At 27.5% G+C, this 18,107-nt stretch overlaps 1 protein-coding gene across 1 annotated transcript in view; it reads right to left on the minus strand.

Annotated features, from left to right (window-relative positions):
* Nucleotides 1-15,761, minus strand: part of LOC123294889 (leucine-rich repeat protein SHOC-2) — a 28,407-nt gene extending 12,646 nt beyond the window's left edge. Inside the window, exon 1 of the mRNA XM_044876075.1 lies at nucleotides 15,374-15,761. Within this exon, the coding sequence (XP_044732010.1) occupies nucleotides 15,374-15,714 (341 nt within the window). The 5' untranslated portion in view covers nucleotides 15,715-15,761. The remainder of the gene's footprint in view (nucleotides 1-15,373) is intronic.
* Nucleotides 15,762-18,107: the final 2,346 nt, after the last annotated feature.

Here is an 18,107-nt window from a genome sequence, read left to right on the forward strand (position 1 = left end):
AAACCGAAAGTAAATTTTTGGGTCTCGTCTGCTACTAAACTTAATGCGGACGGATATTTAGCTTAGACTTTCACCTCATAATATAGTCTGTTAAAAAAAAGTAGAGTTTACCTTGTTTATAATTTATTTCAATTTTGTTTTTATTCTCAATCTTGTTTCAACCTGTTTAGTGGAATATTTAATTTGAATCGGAACATATACCTAACATATATATATTTTTGTAATCCCCTTTTGTAATTTCCTTTATTTTGATACTCTACTCGATAGGTTTGGTTAATTTTTTTATTAACGTATTACTATTTTCACCAAAACTCTTTTTTTTTTCTTGAGAATCTTTGGGTCTTTAAGGCGAATATAACGGGACCTTAATTGTCGAAATCTATCGAGTAGAAACAATTTTAAAGCAAAAATGTACTGTAAAATTTTTAAAACTTAGAAAATAAAAGTATTTTTCAAAAATAAATAATTCATTCAGACTTCAACATTGGAATATTCCAGTGTTAATATAGGTGTTATTTGTGAATGTTATTTAGCAGCTATGTAAGCATAGGAATAATGGAAATAAAATAAAATACTAAAACCATTTGATAATTTTTTGTAGTAATTTTCCTTATAATTTTCTAAGTTATATGGGAATTATTAATATTCGAGAACAGTAAAATTTCCTATGTACATATTAATATACTAGTTCAGTAGAAATTCCATTTATTTATAACAAATGATACTTTCGTAAAATTAATTCGCAAGACCGAACAGTTTTACGACTTCAATTTCAATAAGAACCATACACTCTCGGAGAACTTTATATATTATCACATTTAAAAATCTATAAAAGTAACAGGCACTAGTAAGAAAGCGTTTGTAAGTAAAGTACATATACCACATTTCCTTGCGCTTCCACCGAAATTCGGATAAAATCTTGAACATAAACTCATAAATATGCTCTTTCTATTTAACGTCTCCACTATTATTAGTTATTTTTAATTTATTTCTACAGCTTTAAGACCAATCAGTTATTATTTGGTTTAACTTAAATATTTTTTTCCCCTGTTCATATATTTGCATGACTACGCCTAATTTTTTTTTTGTCTTCTATGTACTTATTTTCAATCTATATTGATATATGTATTATTTATGTTTTCTTTACTAAACTCTTGCATACAATTTTAAAGAAAAATTGGCTATAAGGCGCTTGGCATGAATTCAAAAGATCCGGGCTCGAGCCCTAGTGTGAGTGTATTTTTTTCAATTCAATTTAATTATATTGATACAAACACCTCATTTTTACGCGAATACAGAAGGGAAAGAGGCAAAATTTAATTTTTTCTACCCTCCGGATAGAACGAGTGTCAACTTTTGTTCCTCTGTGCTAAACGAAGTTGCCGAGCAGAAAAATATTATACACAACACGGCAGCAAGTAAGTAATGTCTCATATCTCATGTTTGTCACTCTCGGTTTCACCTTGGAAGCCAATAAACATGTGATCTGAGACATTCTTTACTTTTGCTCCCTATAGGTAGATATGTATAATATACTATTCTTAAGTTATTGTTTTAACGGTGCCTAATTAATTTTATTATACATATACGCTGCGTGCGTAACGAAATTTATCGCCACGTTCGAAAATATATTTAAGCTCTATATTATTAATCAAAAGTAAATAATATTTTTACAAAATAATATTCAATAAAAATAATTGATATCCATAGATAGATAGCAACAAGGCTGTTTTTTTTAGTTTAAAAATTTTCATTTTACTTTATAACACATTTAAATTTTTTTAATGGCAATTCTTGTAATTATTTTTACTATTCACCGCATGAGTTTGTAAGAAAACAAATTTTTTTCAATCCGTTTATTTTATCAGAAATAAGTTTTTTAGTAAACACAGAGCAGATTACGATTAATAGTAACCAAGTAATTGCCAAGCAATAGTATATATATATTTTTATAAACATTTTGGTTTTTATACAGCTACGCTAGCTATTTACACGCTAGCTTTATAATAATTATTAAATAACGAAAGGCTGAAACTGAATATTTATTCAGAAGGGAATTTGTGAGTGATGATCAATGCAGTTTACTATAAAATTATTTCGGAACGAGTGTTTTTTGTGAGTCATTTGACAGAAAAACAGTTACATCTGCATACCTACATATTAGTCTTAGATTTTCAAATGGATTATTTGATTTTCAGCAGAATCTATTGTACTAAATATTATGGGATTGATAAAAAAGAGGAGGTTTGATTGTACTGTTAAGAATTAAGTAATATCTACACGCCTTTATCATTTTTGTTTGCAGGTAGTACTGGGAGAGACTCTACGAATACTGGAACCTGGATGGCTTACTCGCATGACATAGGTACGTCGAAAATATTTGCAACATATGCGAGGCCTATTTTGTTCGCCTTCGATACCGCCCCCCCCCCTGTCGCAATCAACAAAGTGCTTTCCTGTCAATTGTCTTAACCGTGTAAAACACGTGTTGCCTGAGTGAGCATGTCCTTCTCTGTTGAACGAAAGCGAAACATATCTTCGGATATTCGGTAGGCGAATTTTGTCGATCTACGCATCCAACGAAAAAGAGTTACGCTTACACTGCAGAAATTTATTTATTCTGGTCTGTCTATTATTCCTGGGCAGCCCTAATAAAAGTGAGTCGAGATTTCATTGTGGCACCTGATTTATCCATAATTAATTTAATTAATGCCTTAGTGTATGGATAGATAATCCCTTAATTGAAATTGAAGTGTGCAGTCCCTGTGATCTATCAAATTTAAAAATTGCGAAGTTTGTTTTCAGCGCCTTCTGATTAACGGTGCGTGGTGCAGAGCTTGGTACCACCCTACCGAGCTTACTTCTTTATCTTAAAATGAGCCCTATTTGGGCACAAAAAAACCTAAAGATAACAAAGTAACATACTAGATTTTTTTAATGTCAAATTCTATTTCCGATTTGCGCAGTTTTAAATTATTTTTTGTGCTAGAAATTCCTTTAAAAATTTTAACTATAATTGTGTATATAATTTTTAGTTAAGCTCAGTGTAAGTGGTAGGAAAAGCTTTAGGCAGTCGAAAAATAACAATATAATAGCTCTATCATTTTCTAGTTTTCCACTTAAAAATTGTTAAAAAAATACTGTTGCATGCCTGCAAATATTGTGTTTTTTGATGTAGCAGAAAGTATTTTTTCACACCATTCGCGTGAGATTTACATAAAATGACAAAAGCGCGTAATTAATGAATAGATTCTTACGTAAATACCATAAAATAATATTTAATAAATATTTAGAGAAAAAAATCTATTAAATTACATAAATACTACAATTATTTAGAAAAAAAATACAATAAAATTTTAATAGTATTTACAATTTGCTGACCGCATTCAGAAGAAAGTTGGCGCCAGGTTATGATCTTTGACCAGATATGGATCATGATGATGTCTCGGATTTATAGAGTCACACTAATTGATAAAATTAAAGAGATATAATTTTAAAAGTATAGTTAATCATAATTAATTTGTCAACTAACATCAGAAATATTATTTTTATTTTTTTTTTAAACTATACTACAACATATATTATGTTTAATGCCGTACTTCAAATATAATCTATAGAATAATAATACACACATTTTGAACCATAAAGTTTTTTTAAAGTTGCCTTTTCGAAGTAGATGAATCTTTTCTATTTACTAGACTACACTCAAAAAATATTTATTTGTTTATTCGTCTGTTAATGAATATATGTCTTATCGTTTCATTTCATCGACGCGAGTGTCTTAGACCACTCGACAGCGGAAAATATGAAAACAGACATGATATATAGAGAAATTCAAAATCCTTATTCCTTTTGAAGCATTTAGTTTTAATTACACATAAATTAAAAATTTAAAGAAATCCTCGAGTGAAAATCAGCTCTGATCGATTCGTTTGTGGAATTTTGACTCTTAAATGGATGAACCGATTTTGATTTTTTTTTTGTATCTTATATATTTTATTTGTATCTTATTTTGATTTTAATTTTAAAGTAATGCTACGGAAGAGGATTAGCAAAGCAATCGAAGCCGGTCTAGCTAATTAATAATAATTTTATAAATTTAGATAAATATTTTTATTGTGACTATAGTAGAGTATTGGGGATGAAGAGGGATAATTATATTAACTGAAGTTTTCGTATTTTAAACAATTCATCGTACACTGTATAATGTATGAGAAACAGTTGATTGGTACAGTATAGATAAAAATTATACTTTATTTCACTACAAACTTATATACTCTTACCGTGCATTTAAGCTAAAACTTTTTGGCCATACTGTAGCAAGACAGCAGACTTAGCCTATTTCAATCATGAAAGCCTTGTCGATAGATTTGGTCTATTTTTTTCACAGGTTCGGAATAATGCAAAGTTAATAATCAGCTGCAAAGTTTGTGACTTCGAGGGTCAAAGAAAAAAAGAATGAATGTGTTTAGAATAGAATTTTGACGTAAACAGGTCAAAATTGGGAAATTAGGCATTAATTATCTCGTGTTTTAAACGGTCAAAATTTCCGAAACTTTGGGATGTAATAGTAAGACCGATTCTTAGCCAGTGAAAAAAATGTTCGAAATGTACAAATAGAAAGAGAGAAAAATAGCACGTGATGACGTCATAACTTGCGACTGCCATAGAGACTAGATACCAAAAGTTCCTTTTATGATGAAAACATAGAAACCCGATTATGAAAATCCAAATTATGAGCTTTAAAATTTGCACGGTTTACCTGAAATGTTTAGAACACTCTGTACAACAATAGATATAAATTTGGATGTTCATTTGACATCGCATGTATAAATAACAATAAAATTAATTTTAATTATTAATTAATTAAATCATCTTATTCGTTGTTCGTGTTTAGTGTAATACAGTATAACTGTATGTTATAAAATGATTCTAATGAATGAACTTTACTTACAATGAATGGAATTAACATTTGATTGTCATCATTTTTATATCCTGTATATATGAAATATATATCAAGGTATACTAATTTTAGTCACAAGTTTGTAGCGCATTAAATAATACTGATGATATTACCAAAATTTTGGTATAGGGGTTCATAAAATTACCTAATTAGTCCATTTCCGTCTGTCCCTCCGATAACTGAAAGAAAAGAGATATCAAGCTGAAATTGCTCAGTGCGCTCAGGACGTAAAAAGTGAGTTTGAGTTTGTAAATGAGCAACATAGGTCAATTGAGTCTTGGGTCCGTAGGAGGTAGGATCCATCTTGTAAACCGTTAGAGATAGAACAAAAACTTTCTCGTAAACATCATTGTTTAATCGTGTGTCAAGTATATATGTATTGTATATATTTTAAATTTATACGTTACAATTCAAATTATATTATTTGATTAGTTAGTGCATATACACTATATCTACCCAGGAAGTGAGAAGAAAGATTCTCTTAGTACTTTGTAAAGTGAGACTGGCTATATCTTTCTTACTTACTCTTCTAATTTATTAAAAATAATGCAGCACTGATATTCAAAATTGTCTATACAGGGTATTTCAACAATTAACTCAGTCAATTGTTTATTTTCACTTGTTAAATTCAACTTTTAAAACAAGCGTGAATCTAGAGAGGAGAGTATTGTCCTTAAGCAAGCCAAAATATTAAAATAATTAACAAATGTGTTAGAGGATAATCCACTAAACAAAGAGTCCAGGATACTACAAACAGCGAATCGAAACCAAACTTATTAATTACTTAAAAGATGGAAAATTTCCACTCACTGAAAAAAATGTTGGATCCGCGCTTGTAACACATCATTAAACACAATTAGTTATACAAAACATAGTAAGTATACTTCAGAAGACGCCAATTATTACTGCAGTTATTTTAACTAGTTTTATCAACCAATCTCATAAAATAGTGGCGGACTGGAAATTATGGCAACAAATACGTGCGAAAAACATAAAAATGTCACTTAAAAACTTGTTTTTACAATCGATACTTGTATTTTGGCTCCTTTTTGCCTTAATAGAATTCGATTAAATTTAATTAAGTTCGCACAAAAGATGCTTTCATTTGTAAATCCCACGTAAAAATTTTCCTAAAATTATGTGAGTTCCGTCTAACACAATAACATATGAATAATCTGATTAGGTAGGTACTATATGATCTATTCACACGGGTGCCGAAAGGATTACATTCAGGAAGGTGAATATAGGTATCTACATATAAGGTGGGTCACAATCTTTTTTTACTTCCGAAAAATTCGTGGCTATGTAACTCTAGAAAATAATCTCCAAATATTATCTTCCTCATCAAAGTTTTCCAATTTTACCTCAGCCTCGTATGTAAAAACTGATATCTTGCCATAAATTGAATCTATAGCAAATCCCAACGCATATTTTTGTAGGAAATGAACGCTCTACAAAATAGGTCTCTTACACTTTTTCCACTAATCCAACCATTTACAAGATATTGAAGGACAAAATTGAAGAATTGAGAAAAATTTATTCTTTTTAATTTTATAACTCTAATTAATAAAGCTTATAAAATAGCAATACAAATTTTTTGATTGAAAATTCTCTTATCTACAAAAATGATCTCTTTTTTTTAATAGGTTACTGCAAATGTTCAATAGATATTCATATCCAAAGCTCAAAGTATACCGATTTTTATTTAGCCCGTGTGCATGTATAAATGTGAGCTTTTTTGTAGCACAATATCTTTGCAACAAATTTACCAATTACAAATAAGTTTTGCAAAATTGAAATAAATTCTTAATCTTTTTCTGTTTATTTCCGTTCCCCATCTATTCAGATATATTTAAAAAAAAGGTTTTCCCGCCTCATTCAACAATCGTAACCTTTTAAGTATACAATGTTATGCAATTATGCCATTTCTTCGATAATTGTAACAAAACAACAAATTTTATTAGGAAGATTGATTACTTTTATATTAAATTAACAATAAAATCAATCAATTACAATAAAAGTTTTTCTAGAAATCAATCATAGAATTAAAATCAATAAGTACCTAAAAGTATCTAAATTAATAAGTAGAATTAAAATCAATAAGATAATTTATAAAATGTGAGAAATAAATAGTAAAATAAAAATCAATTACTAATTTTATTATTGTTATTATTGTTATTATTTTTAATATTTATTTGCTAAAGAGGTATAGTGGCCGTAAGTTTTCTCATTTAATCATTTGGATTGTTCTACAAATTAAGGAAAAACTGATTTCGGTTGGACAATTTTTATCCATTTTAATTGCAAAATTCAGTTTATTATTAAGAATACAACGCGTTGTATTCTAAGACATTGCAACGTCTTTTAGTCTACGTCTAGTGAAACAGTCCAATATTTTTAAGTTTTTTATTTACAGTCATTTAAAATTAATCAAGCTTCAGGAAACAGAGTGTGTCTAACTGTGAGGACTGGATTATTATAAACTATCTGTGTGCCAAATTTCATGTTGAATAGTTTTTTTTTTCTGTAGCGCCTCAACAACCTTTAGTGAGATTTTACTGTAAAAAGTTATTTTTTACTTTAATTTTGGTTTACGGCTACTCTTCTGTTAATATTTTCGATATTTTTTTAAATTTGTTTATTATTTCATAATAAAAATCAAATTTTCCTTTCTTGAGATCGCTTTCGTTTAACTTAATGTCATCTAGATACCAATACATGAAAAATTATGAAAATTATTTTTTTTATTTTTATAATCTCCCTTCATAGTCCATTAGCTTAAGTTAATTTCTAACATTTATTTTGAAACCGATCTTTAGTCTGTCAATATACCTAATAATTTGATTTAGCGAAGGTCTTTTCTTAGTTATCGCACAATCAGCTTGAAGTTCGCTATTGTATGAGCGAAACTCAATGTAATTGGCATTTGTTTTCAGTCTTATCACTATCTATCAGTATTAAACATTAAATCAAAGATTAATAAGTAATTGAAAAAAAAAAAAGAAATAGTATAGTGATTTACTTAGTTAATGTTAACAATATATCAATATCATTGCCATTCCCAGCAGTAATACTGATATCAAATATATTTGATATTTTATCGCAATTTTTTTTTACATTACTTTGTGGAAAAATAAAAGTTGATTTAATTTATTTACACTCGAGAGTTAACGTTTCTATTTAGTACAAAAGCTAGTAACTCTTAGGTGTAATCTTCGTAATTGAGTTTTTTTCGCAGAGTACCCTCGCATTTCGAAATTAGGATTTTGAATCATCCCGCGGAAATCCTCTCCCGGAAATCAACGAACTGGGCCAATTTGGACAACAGGAATTAAAGATACCGCATACCACACGATGTCGATTACAACTGATTCGATGTAATCTAAATTGTAAATATTTTTTTTAACGTCTTGTTTTAGGGACGGCTTATCAGTCCAACTTAGCTTCGTTATCAATAATCGCTGTAAAATGTTTATATATTTTGATGTATTTATTTAATATGATGATGTATTTTAGGTAAAGTTTACGTTATTATTAAAGGCACTATAGATTTTAAAACGTACTGTATTTTAACTTTGTAATCTGACGATAATAATAAAGCGCCATTCTAACCACTTAATTAAATGCTATTTTGGGGAAAGTTTTTGAGTCAAACAGTCATAAAAGATTTAAGATAAGCGGGTAAATTTTTTCATATCCCTTACGGTGTTAAATTTATGGATTTGAGCTGTTAAAGTTTGCGTTGAACTGTTAAAAGACTAATTTTCTTAAAAAAAATTGGAAAACTAATATTCTTTAATTAAAAGCATGACAAATATTTTTCTATAAAGAAAGTTGTAGTAAGCAATATTTGCTTTTTCCATAAAATACATTTAAAGTAAAGAAATTGCTTGTATTTGTGTGTAATTTAAATTTGTTCATATGAGTGATTTTTCTAAATCTTTAGGCATCATTAAGAAAACTATTTATAAATTTCGATTTTGCCCCAATTTCCTAGATCAGTTTTTTGTATTTTATAAATACGTATTTCGACAACCAAGTAGTCATCATCAGTAAGAATTAGCTAGTCGTGATAACTCAGAGCAAAGAGTAACATTCATAATAAGAGTAATCACGACTAGCTAATTCTTACTGATGATGACTACTTGATAGTCGAAATACGTATTTATAAAATACAAAAAACTGATCTAGGAAATTGAGGCAAAATCGAAATTTATTTCGAAATATCCTAGAGTTCTCATTTATTATCTTCGATAATATTTATATCAAAAACTATTGTATAAATCGAAAAATTTACTCTTAATTTTCGATGCTAATTTTCCCAAATTCGAACAAAATTTATAATTAAAATTCGAAACTATCCTAAAGAGGAACTATCCTAAACTGCCAATTCAAGTTATAAAATTTTTTTTTGAAAATTACGTAGCTAAGGTTAGTTTTTGAAATATTCCCACCGATTCTTCAGCGGGGCACGTGGTTTATAAATACTCCTTAAATATCTATATTTTAGGGATCGTTATAACATAGTTTTTACACAAATACATCAAGACTTCATAATATCACTTTTTGTACATGTAGGAGGCTAAAAAAAATATGTTATTTCTATTTAAGATGGAAGAAAATAGAATTAGGTAATATTGTTAAAAGAGAAAAATCATCAGCCTGGTTTACAAAAAAAATTGTTTTGCTTAAAATAAGGTCAAATAAATTTTTTCATACAATTTTAAAAAGAACTTTTTAAAATTATTTTGTATAAATCTACAGCACAACTTTTTGTTAACAGATTTTTAACAAAATGTTAATTACCTTTGCAAATAATAATAATAATAATAATTAGTAATCATATAAAAATTTTATCAAAAACAATGATAAAAATATTAACAAAAGAAAGCAAAATTTGTTGTTTATCAAGAATTTAGTAATAAATAAATTTTATAGAATTTTTATGCCAGTAATCTTGTCTATAATAATTAATAAACAACAATAATTTTTAATTATAAAAAAAAGAACTATCTTTGTCTGTAAATAAGTAATTACTACCTCTATGTAAAAAATATGCGACTGTTTTTAAAGGTAATAGAAGTCTATTTTTCTCTGTTTGAGTTTACTCTATAACCATTTCAAGTTTAATCATAGTGAAACCGATCTCATTTTAGTACATGCATAGATTTATAATTGTGGAAGCGCATTTCAGTGGACTGAATCTATCCGTTTCATACATAAACTGCAGAATGTCCTCGACGATAAACTGCAGAATGTCCTCGACGATTCCACCATATTGTATTTTTTTTTATTTTTCTTGCAAAAATACTCTAATCAAGAATCGTATTATGTGTTTTTATGTAGTTTTTTTCTAATATTACAAATGGAAAACGAAAATTGAATTATAGCCATCTCAATATGTTACTTCGAAACTTCATGATATTTTTTTCTATATAGAGGTTGTATAGACAGCAGATTTTTATATATTTATTTTTCAATGGATGTTTTTTATTTAACTCATAAAATATCGATTATTATATAAAATATATTCAGTTTAAATTAGTTGGTAATAATAATTACATTTTTATTTCAGGGTACTTATGTAAAAACATTATTTGTTAGATATTATGAAATCTTAAGTAAAAGTTTTTACTTTTAATTCTACTTTGTAACTCAAAGAGCTCACAATTTTGAACTTAGCGAGACTAAAATAAAAAAAAAATAAATGATTAGGTAAAACTGTCAAAAATCCACATGTGTTTAGAATTGCCCAAAATAAAAATATAATTAGTAGTTATACAGTTCTCGCATCAAATTTTTGATCAAAACCTTATATGTCAAAAACAGTAAGGAATGACGAAAATTGTCAAGAACCAAAAATACTTAAAATCGCCTTAAATATAATTTCTAATGGCTTTCAAATTCAATTTTTTGATCGAAAGGATAAAATAATCTTTGTCTTGTTCTTCAAATGCATATATCTCGAAAACGGTGAGGCTAGGTAAAAATGCAAGGGATAAAAAAATTCCCGGAAATTGCCTATAACATAAAATACAATTTTTTTTTTTAATGTAAAATAAAAAGAGAATGTGGTGCCCGGAAGTAGGGTAGTTCTATCCCACTCTATGGACCGAAATCGAAAAAGCAAAAGTTCGCATGGCAATGAATATTTTCCATCGTCTCCCGTAAAAATATACTGACGAGGAGTGAATTACTAAGTCAAATGCTCCATTTCCTACAGTAGCAACACAAATTTGATCTTGAAAAAATGTTGATAATTTGATAATGATATTTATTAAAAGCGAAAAAGTTTTTGTGAAAAATCTTATACGAATCCTTTCCATAAATTAATATTTTACAATTACTAATCACTCAAAAAATCAGTGAAATCAGTGTTTAATACAATTTATTTTATTTTATCATTTTATTATGTTAAATTTTCAATTTTCTAGTAATGATTGATAATATTATTTATTAGAAAAAAGACTAGAAGTACCTAGAAGTAATTTTACTAGAGTCCAACTATTTACTCCTTTAAAAAATAGTATTTGAAAAATTTAAACGACTTAATGCCGACGTAATTGTTTTTTTATTTTTTATATAATTTAAATAAAAAATTGATGGGAAAATGTAATAATTAATTTAAAATCAATTAATAAAATTTTAATAATTTAACAACCAATAATTGTATTGTTTATATGATATAAATGAATGTAGGCTGTAGAGTTACAGACTCACGTGAATTATTTCTGAATACTTTACATACAAAGTCAAACACGTGAGAAAAGAAGTATCTACATTTTTAAAGTAAGCTGTACATCTTCATTGAATTTATACGAAGTTTCGCGAATCAATTTTGATTAATACACTTTTATAAGCGATTATAATATGTATCTTATATTATATATTGAAGAAGTACTGAGTGATTTTTAAATATTTAGGGATTATTTGTGGAAATAATTTTGAAATAAATCAATATTGTGCATATTCTTAAACTTTAGACCTTTAAAAGTACATTCAAAAGAGAAAATTTAAAGGAAGCCTATATTTGACAGAGTTGTATGATATTATACTTAGTCAAGACTTAAAGCGCGTATTTTACAAAACTACATTCTTCGAGATGGATAACAGTATTTCTCAAGTTCTATTCGATCGATTTATTTCAAATTTCGTACTAAGCCAGAATATACAATCTTCTGTCGCCCGGATTACGTTTGTATCAAAAATATTTTGTTTACTAATTTTAAAAATTAAAAAGTTTGAAAAATAAAAGTTAAAAATCGTCATTATAATCGAAATACTTTGGCGTTTAAAATTTGTATACAAAATTTAGTAAACAAACATAAATAATAAATAACTAAGTTAATATTTATTTACTAAAAAACAAATTTAAAAAAAAATATTTGAGTTGAAAAAACTACAGATTGTGCCCAGAGCACGTATGGTCAAGTTGGTTAAGGCACTTGGGATGATTACAAGAAACCTGGTTTACATTTAATTAATTTTTTGTTTGTATCTTAGGTAGGTGATGTAACGACATTTTTACTAATTAAGAATCTTTTTTTTAAATTTTGCCTACCAGCTTTTTTGAGTTTTATTTTTCAGAATTTTCTATTCTTAAAATATCAATAAATATCTGGTAAAAATATTGAGCCAAAGTTTTATGATTCAAGGCAAGAATACTCACTCAAAATGAAACTGTCCCTTTCATTTAATTAAATAGATTTAGAACATTTCTTATCATATATAGAGATTGGAAAAATAATAAATTTTATTAAACTGTAAAGGAATACTTAGTGGATATTTAAAGGCCAAAAAATGCACCTATGTCAGTCACTTGATTAAAAAAAAAACTTCATAAAGAGTCCAATTAAATGGCGATAATTGCTTATCTGTTAAGAAGTTACTGCTGAGGCATAGCCCAAAGCATTACTTACGCAGATCATTTATATGGTCTGGTTATAAATATAAATTTCTCCTACTGAGATCCTTCGGTCTTACCTGAAAAGCAACATTTTGACGTGATTTTGGTGCACAGAGATAATTATTAAACCGGAGAGTGAATATTTTAATTCAGCTTTGGTTTCCTGCAGAACGGTGTCAATATTTAGCGCCTCTCTTTGTAGTATAGTAGTAAATTATAATCAATGGCTTTGGCAAAATATTTTTTATCAATTAAAACCTCGACAAAAATATAGTTGAGAGTTTGAAACCTCTTTTACTTTCATATAAAATGAGTCACCGTCGTATTACGGCCCTTATAATGGTTTCTTCTGGCTAAAGCGATTCAAATTTCTATATTACGTGAATGTTTAAATATTCTGGTATTCAATGATTCCGTAAATTAATATTACATAAAAAACAGACGCACAAAGTAACTAAACTGCACATTAAAATTGCAATTTAACTAACCAGTGCTTCCACCATTTAATACTGGAAAATACTTTTAAATATTTTTGTACGTATTTGACTTTTTTAAAATTTTGTTCCATTTCTGTTACGCATCACTCAGCAGTAATGTCAAGGATATGATTCCAATCTTAGTATTTTGTGAACACTATGTATTTAAGTATTATGTATGGAATTCAATATAATGATAAATTTTTATTATTTTACTATTAAAAATATTTTAAACAGAAGAAATATTTACATATTGAATATTATTTAGTTTATCTTCAGAAAGTTTTAATGACGTCTCGTTATCGTGAACCGCATAAAACAATATCTCCTCTTAGGCATTTCTCTCTGACTAACATTTGAATAGATACAAATGTTTTGGTTCAGTGCAATTATACTTATTTATATACTTTTATATTGTTTATTGAGTATTCTGTGTTGATCACTTCTCAATTGCCTGTCCATTTTTATTTTAATTATAGAAATTTTTGAGTAACTCCTAAAATACGACTAATGGAAACAATTTGCGATAGTTAATAGGAAAATTGAATTGAAATCTTATTATTATAAAAAATAAAAATAATTCGACCTAAATTTGTTAATTTTTTTTCAAAATCAAACAAATAAAATAAAACTTAGATTTAGATTCCTGAAGGCATTCATCATTAGCGGGGATATATTATTGTGCGTATCTTTAATGGATCGATATAATACCTATTCCTTTAAACTCATTATATCATTATTCTAACCGAGGATTAAAAAATAATTATTTTCTTATCTAGAAGAAAAGACACATAATATAATAATTCAATTCTTCTGGATAAAATATACGTATTTCTGAATAGCAAAAGACATTTTAAATATCGATATGTCGAGATTCGATAAGGAATTTTGTCTGCTGTTCATCTATCCATTATCAGTAATGAAGTAGAGTGAGCTTTTCATTGAGCTTGAAAACCTAGGTCAAGTTTAATGTCTGCGTAAGATGTACGCCTACACACCCAAAATTTTTCGGTTGAAGCATTTTTATCGATAAAAGTTATTTGTGGAGTTTCAAGCATATGTCAACTTAAAAAAGAAACTGTATATAGGTACTAAGGTGAGAAATATTTTTTAAAACCCAGCCCATCTTTGGTTAAACCAACTATTTTGTGCAATAGTCGACAAAATTGTCTAAGATGGAAAATATTGTAATTTTTAGAATTTCGGGCAACAAACACTGCGTGTTGCTAAAATAATTTTTGCATTTTTTATAAGAATAATAAAAACGGATATTCGTCAATTTTTACGTTGTGGCACAATCAAAAAGCCGTGTTCCTTGAAAGAAAGCGTATGTCACACTTGCGAAAAAACAAATTCTTATTGTGCAATGCATATTTATAGTACAGCTAAAGATGTTACAAATAAAGGGAAATGAAAAAAACCGCTCGAATTTAGTTTAAATATCATCGAATGTGTTTCTTAGGTGTCAAATATCATTAGTAACGCATGAGTTAGTGGTGCAAATGTTTCAATTTGTTAATAAACAATAAATTATTAATTCAATGGAATGATTAATGTTTAAGTTGACTTACAAAATTAATTAATCGGCAACTTGTATTACGTATACGTTATACATGTTTAATAGTTTTCGATTATTGTACAAACACTTAACATTTACGTCATACAAGTTGCCTATTTACTAATTTTTTAAATGAACTTTGACATTGATCGTTTTATTAAATTAAAAATTTATTGTTTATTAACAAATAGAAACATTTGTGCCCCTCACTCATGCGTTACTAATGTTATTTGACACCTAAGAAACACGTTCCTTGAGGCTTTAGCAAAATGTGAGCGGTTTCTATCATTTACCTTTATAAGCTGATTTTTGTAACATCTTTTACTGTACTAGTAGGCCATAAAAGACTATAAAGGATCTTATTCTTACTTAAGATGTAATAATATCGTATCGCTATCGACAGGCAACTAGATTAATAATAATGAAGCAAAAAAATTGATAGATATAAAAACAACAATCAAAGTACTTACCGTAAATTATCATGTAACAACCGTAAATTTTGTATATGTAACACTTTTAACTCTTCGAATTTATGCGCACCCATATCAGTTAAATTGGAAAACGTTATTTCTAATGTAATATGATCATCCGGTGTAAAATGATTTTGTAATGCATTTATCACCTGATCAAATGATATCATACGCTCACATTTAACATAAATATTTTGCGATCCATATTCTTTACGACATGTACACGGATCGATTTCTTTTCGTACAGCACAATGAAGGCTCATGCCCACAGTTATACCTAATAAACTATACAAGAATGTAGACATTATTGTGGCAATTAATATAAACGATAATTTTCGCATATCGTGAAACACTTAAAATTATTTAATTTTTTTTTTGTATTTATTAAATTTATTAATTTTTATGTAAATTTATTTTTATTAAATTTATTTTTTATTAAAAACACATTTAACACAATCAAATTAAAAAAAAAAAAAACAATATCACTTTTTGTTTTGAAGATTTATTACACACATAAACACTTTTGTTTTAAATTTTAACATGAATTAGCCACATTTTTTTCTTTTTGGAAAACTTGAGTTACATTTTTTTGTTTTTAAACACAATGAATTGTTTTATTGTTGGATTATTTTTTTGAAAAAAAAAATGTATCTGATTAATTTTGAAAATAAATTTGATTATTTGAATGAATTTCAATAGCGCATAATATAATACACATTTTAAATAAATAAATTAATGTTATTATTTATTTAAAATTATTATGATTAGTACTAAAAAATTTAATTTGTTGAGTGGTGGTATGTACTTGGATCTATTTAATAATGTATATCTCACAAACAACTGGCTAACTTATAGAAACTGATCTTAAGTGGCTAAAGACTGCAAATGAAGTGAGTGATAATAGAGAGATAAGTGTTTTTCTTAACTCTTGTGTCAGTTACTAAACTAAAATATACTTATATACATATTATATCTTATTATACCGTATTGTTACTTAGATATAAGTATACATTATACATACGTACTTACTTAAACTTAAGTATGCATACTTTACTCGTCATAAGTTTTATGTGATATATATAGTATTTAATATAGTATTTATTTATTTATTTTTATTATTGTTGTTGATTTGAGGGTAATATTGGATAAGACAGGGTTTTCAACTCTACAGATTCGATTGGGAGCATCCAAAAATCGTCTAGTTGCTCCCGATATGAACATAAGGAAGAGTGTGATTAACACGAACATCAAGTAGATAATTACCAACAATGGACCGGTTAAGTGGCCGGTCGATCAAAAGCGCATCCCCTTTAACCGTTTGACTACTTAGACAGGCAGCGGCAGTCTGATCAAATTAATGGTTCAATAAATTGATCACACTGTCGTTGCTTGGATAAGAACGAAGTAACCGACTTCACCCACATCATAATTGTATGAATTCGGATTTAGTTTAAATAAAAAATGATAAAAAATAATGATATGGAGGGCCTCTGTTATAGACATATGTCTGAGGAACGGAGGTTAAACTCCATTATTATATTATTTACCAACAGTGGAATTTTGAGGTATATATCATGAAATTATTTCATGAAATGTTTTGATTGTCAATATTTTTATTGCAAAATCTTAAGGATGTATAAAATGATCAAGTAATTTCAGGTAAACAAATAAAAATGTACATTTTTAATTTTGATTGTGAATTTTGTTATAACTTGAAGATATAAGACGAAAAATCAGACTAAAATTTTTCGATACCCGGACTAATTTTCAAAATTAAAAATTTTCTTTTATTATTCTTTCGATGTTTCAAAAACCAAGGGACATATAATGCCAGTGATATTTGTATAGCTAAGATGAATTTCAAGTTCAATTTTTTTATTTGAATTTAAATTTTATAATAAAATTATTCATAGGAAAATTATATCTAATCGATATTAATTTTCATCTCTAGGAATAATGCATTATAGTAAAATAAACTCTATTAGTACTAAGAGTCTTTGATAAATCGCTGTAACATTTTCATGTTTAATAATTCAACAGATTTTATACAAAATCAGCCGAAATATTGCTAATATACGAATCAATTAGCAGCTTGTCTTGCAAACTACGTCGATAAGCCGAGTTTCCTGACGTAGAGGAATGCGTGCTCACCTGATTCAAGCAGTGACGTGATAAAAACATAAGTGTATCAAGGCTTATCTTGCAGGAAAAAACTGAAGAATTTTCAAAATAACTGGGGACATACAAATAGGTAAATATATTGATTTCACTAATATGTAATTTGTTTTAATAAATGTATGTATACTCTAAAATTTTAGCATTTAAATCCCCTATATCTCAAACTACTCATTATTAAGTCGAAAACTCATTAACTCGAATTTTTTTGCATTTCCCTTGAGGTTCCACTGTATAAGCATACTTTCAAGTTTCAGGGCAATAAACTCAAAACTTAAAAATAGAGAATCAAAAGGCATGAAATTCGATTAAAAATCAACCTTGTTTATCATACTTAGGTAATATATCTATAAAAGTAAAAAATGATAGATGCTCAGTATCCGTACTCAAATAAATTATAATTTTAGATATTAATTAATTTACCTACGCCCATGAGAACTATCTACTATCTTACTGATTTTCAATCAATCAAATTAGCCAACTTATTGTCAAAATCTATGCTAATAACAATTTACTGTAGTTACTTTTTTAATGTTCTGGTATTCTCAATAATTCATGA

This window comes from Chrysoperla carnea, chromosome 3, assembly GCF_905475395.1.
Source record: "Chrysoperla carnea chromosome 3, inChrCarn1.1, whole genome shotgun sequence".
NCBI lineage: Eukaryota > Metazoa > Arthropoda > Insecta > Neuroptera > Chrysopidae > Chrysoperla > Chrysoperla carnea.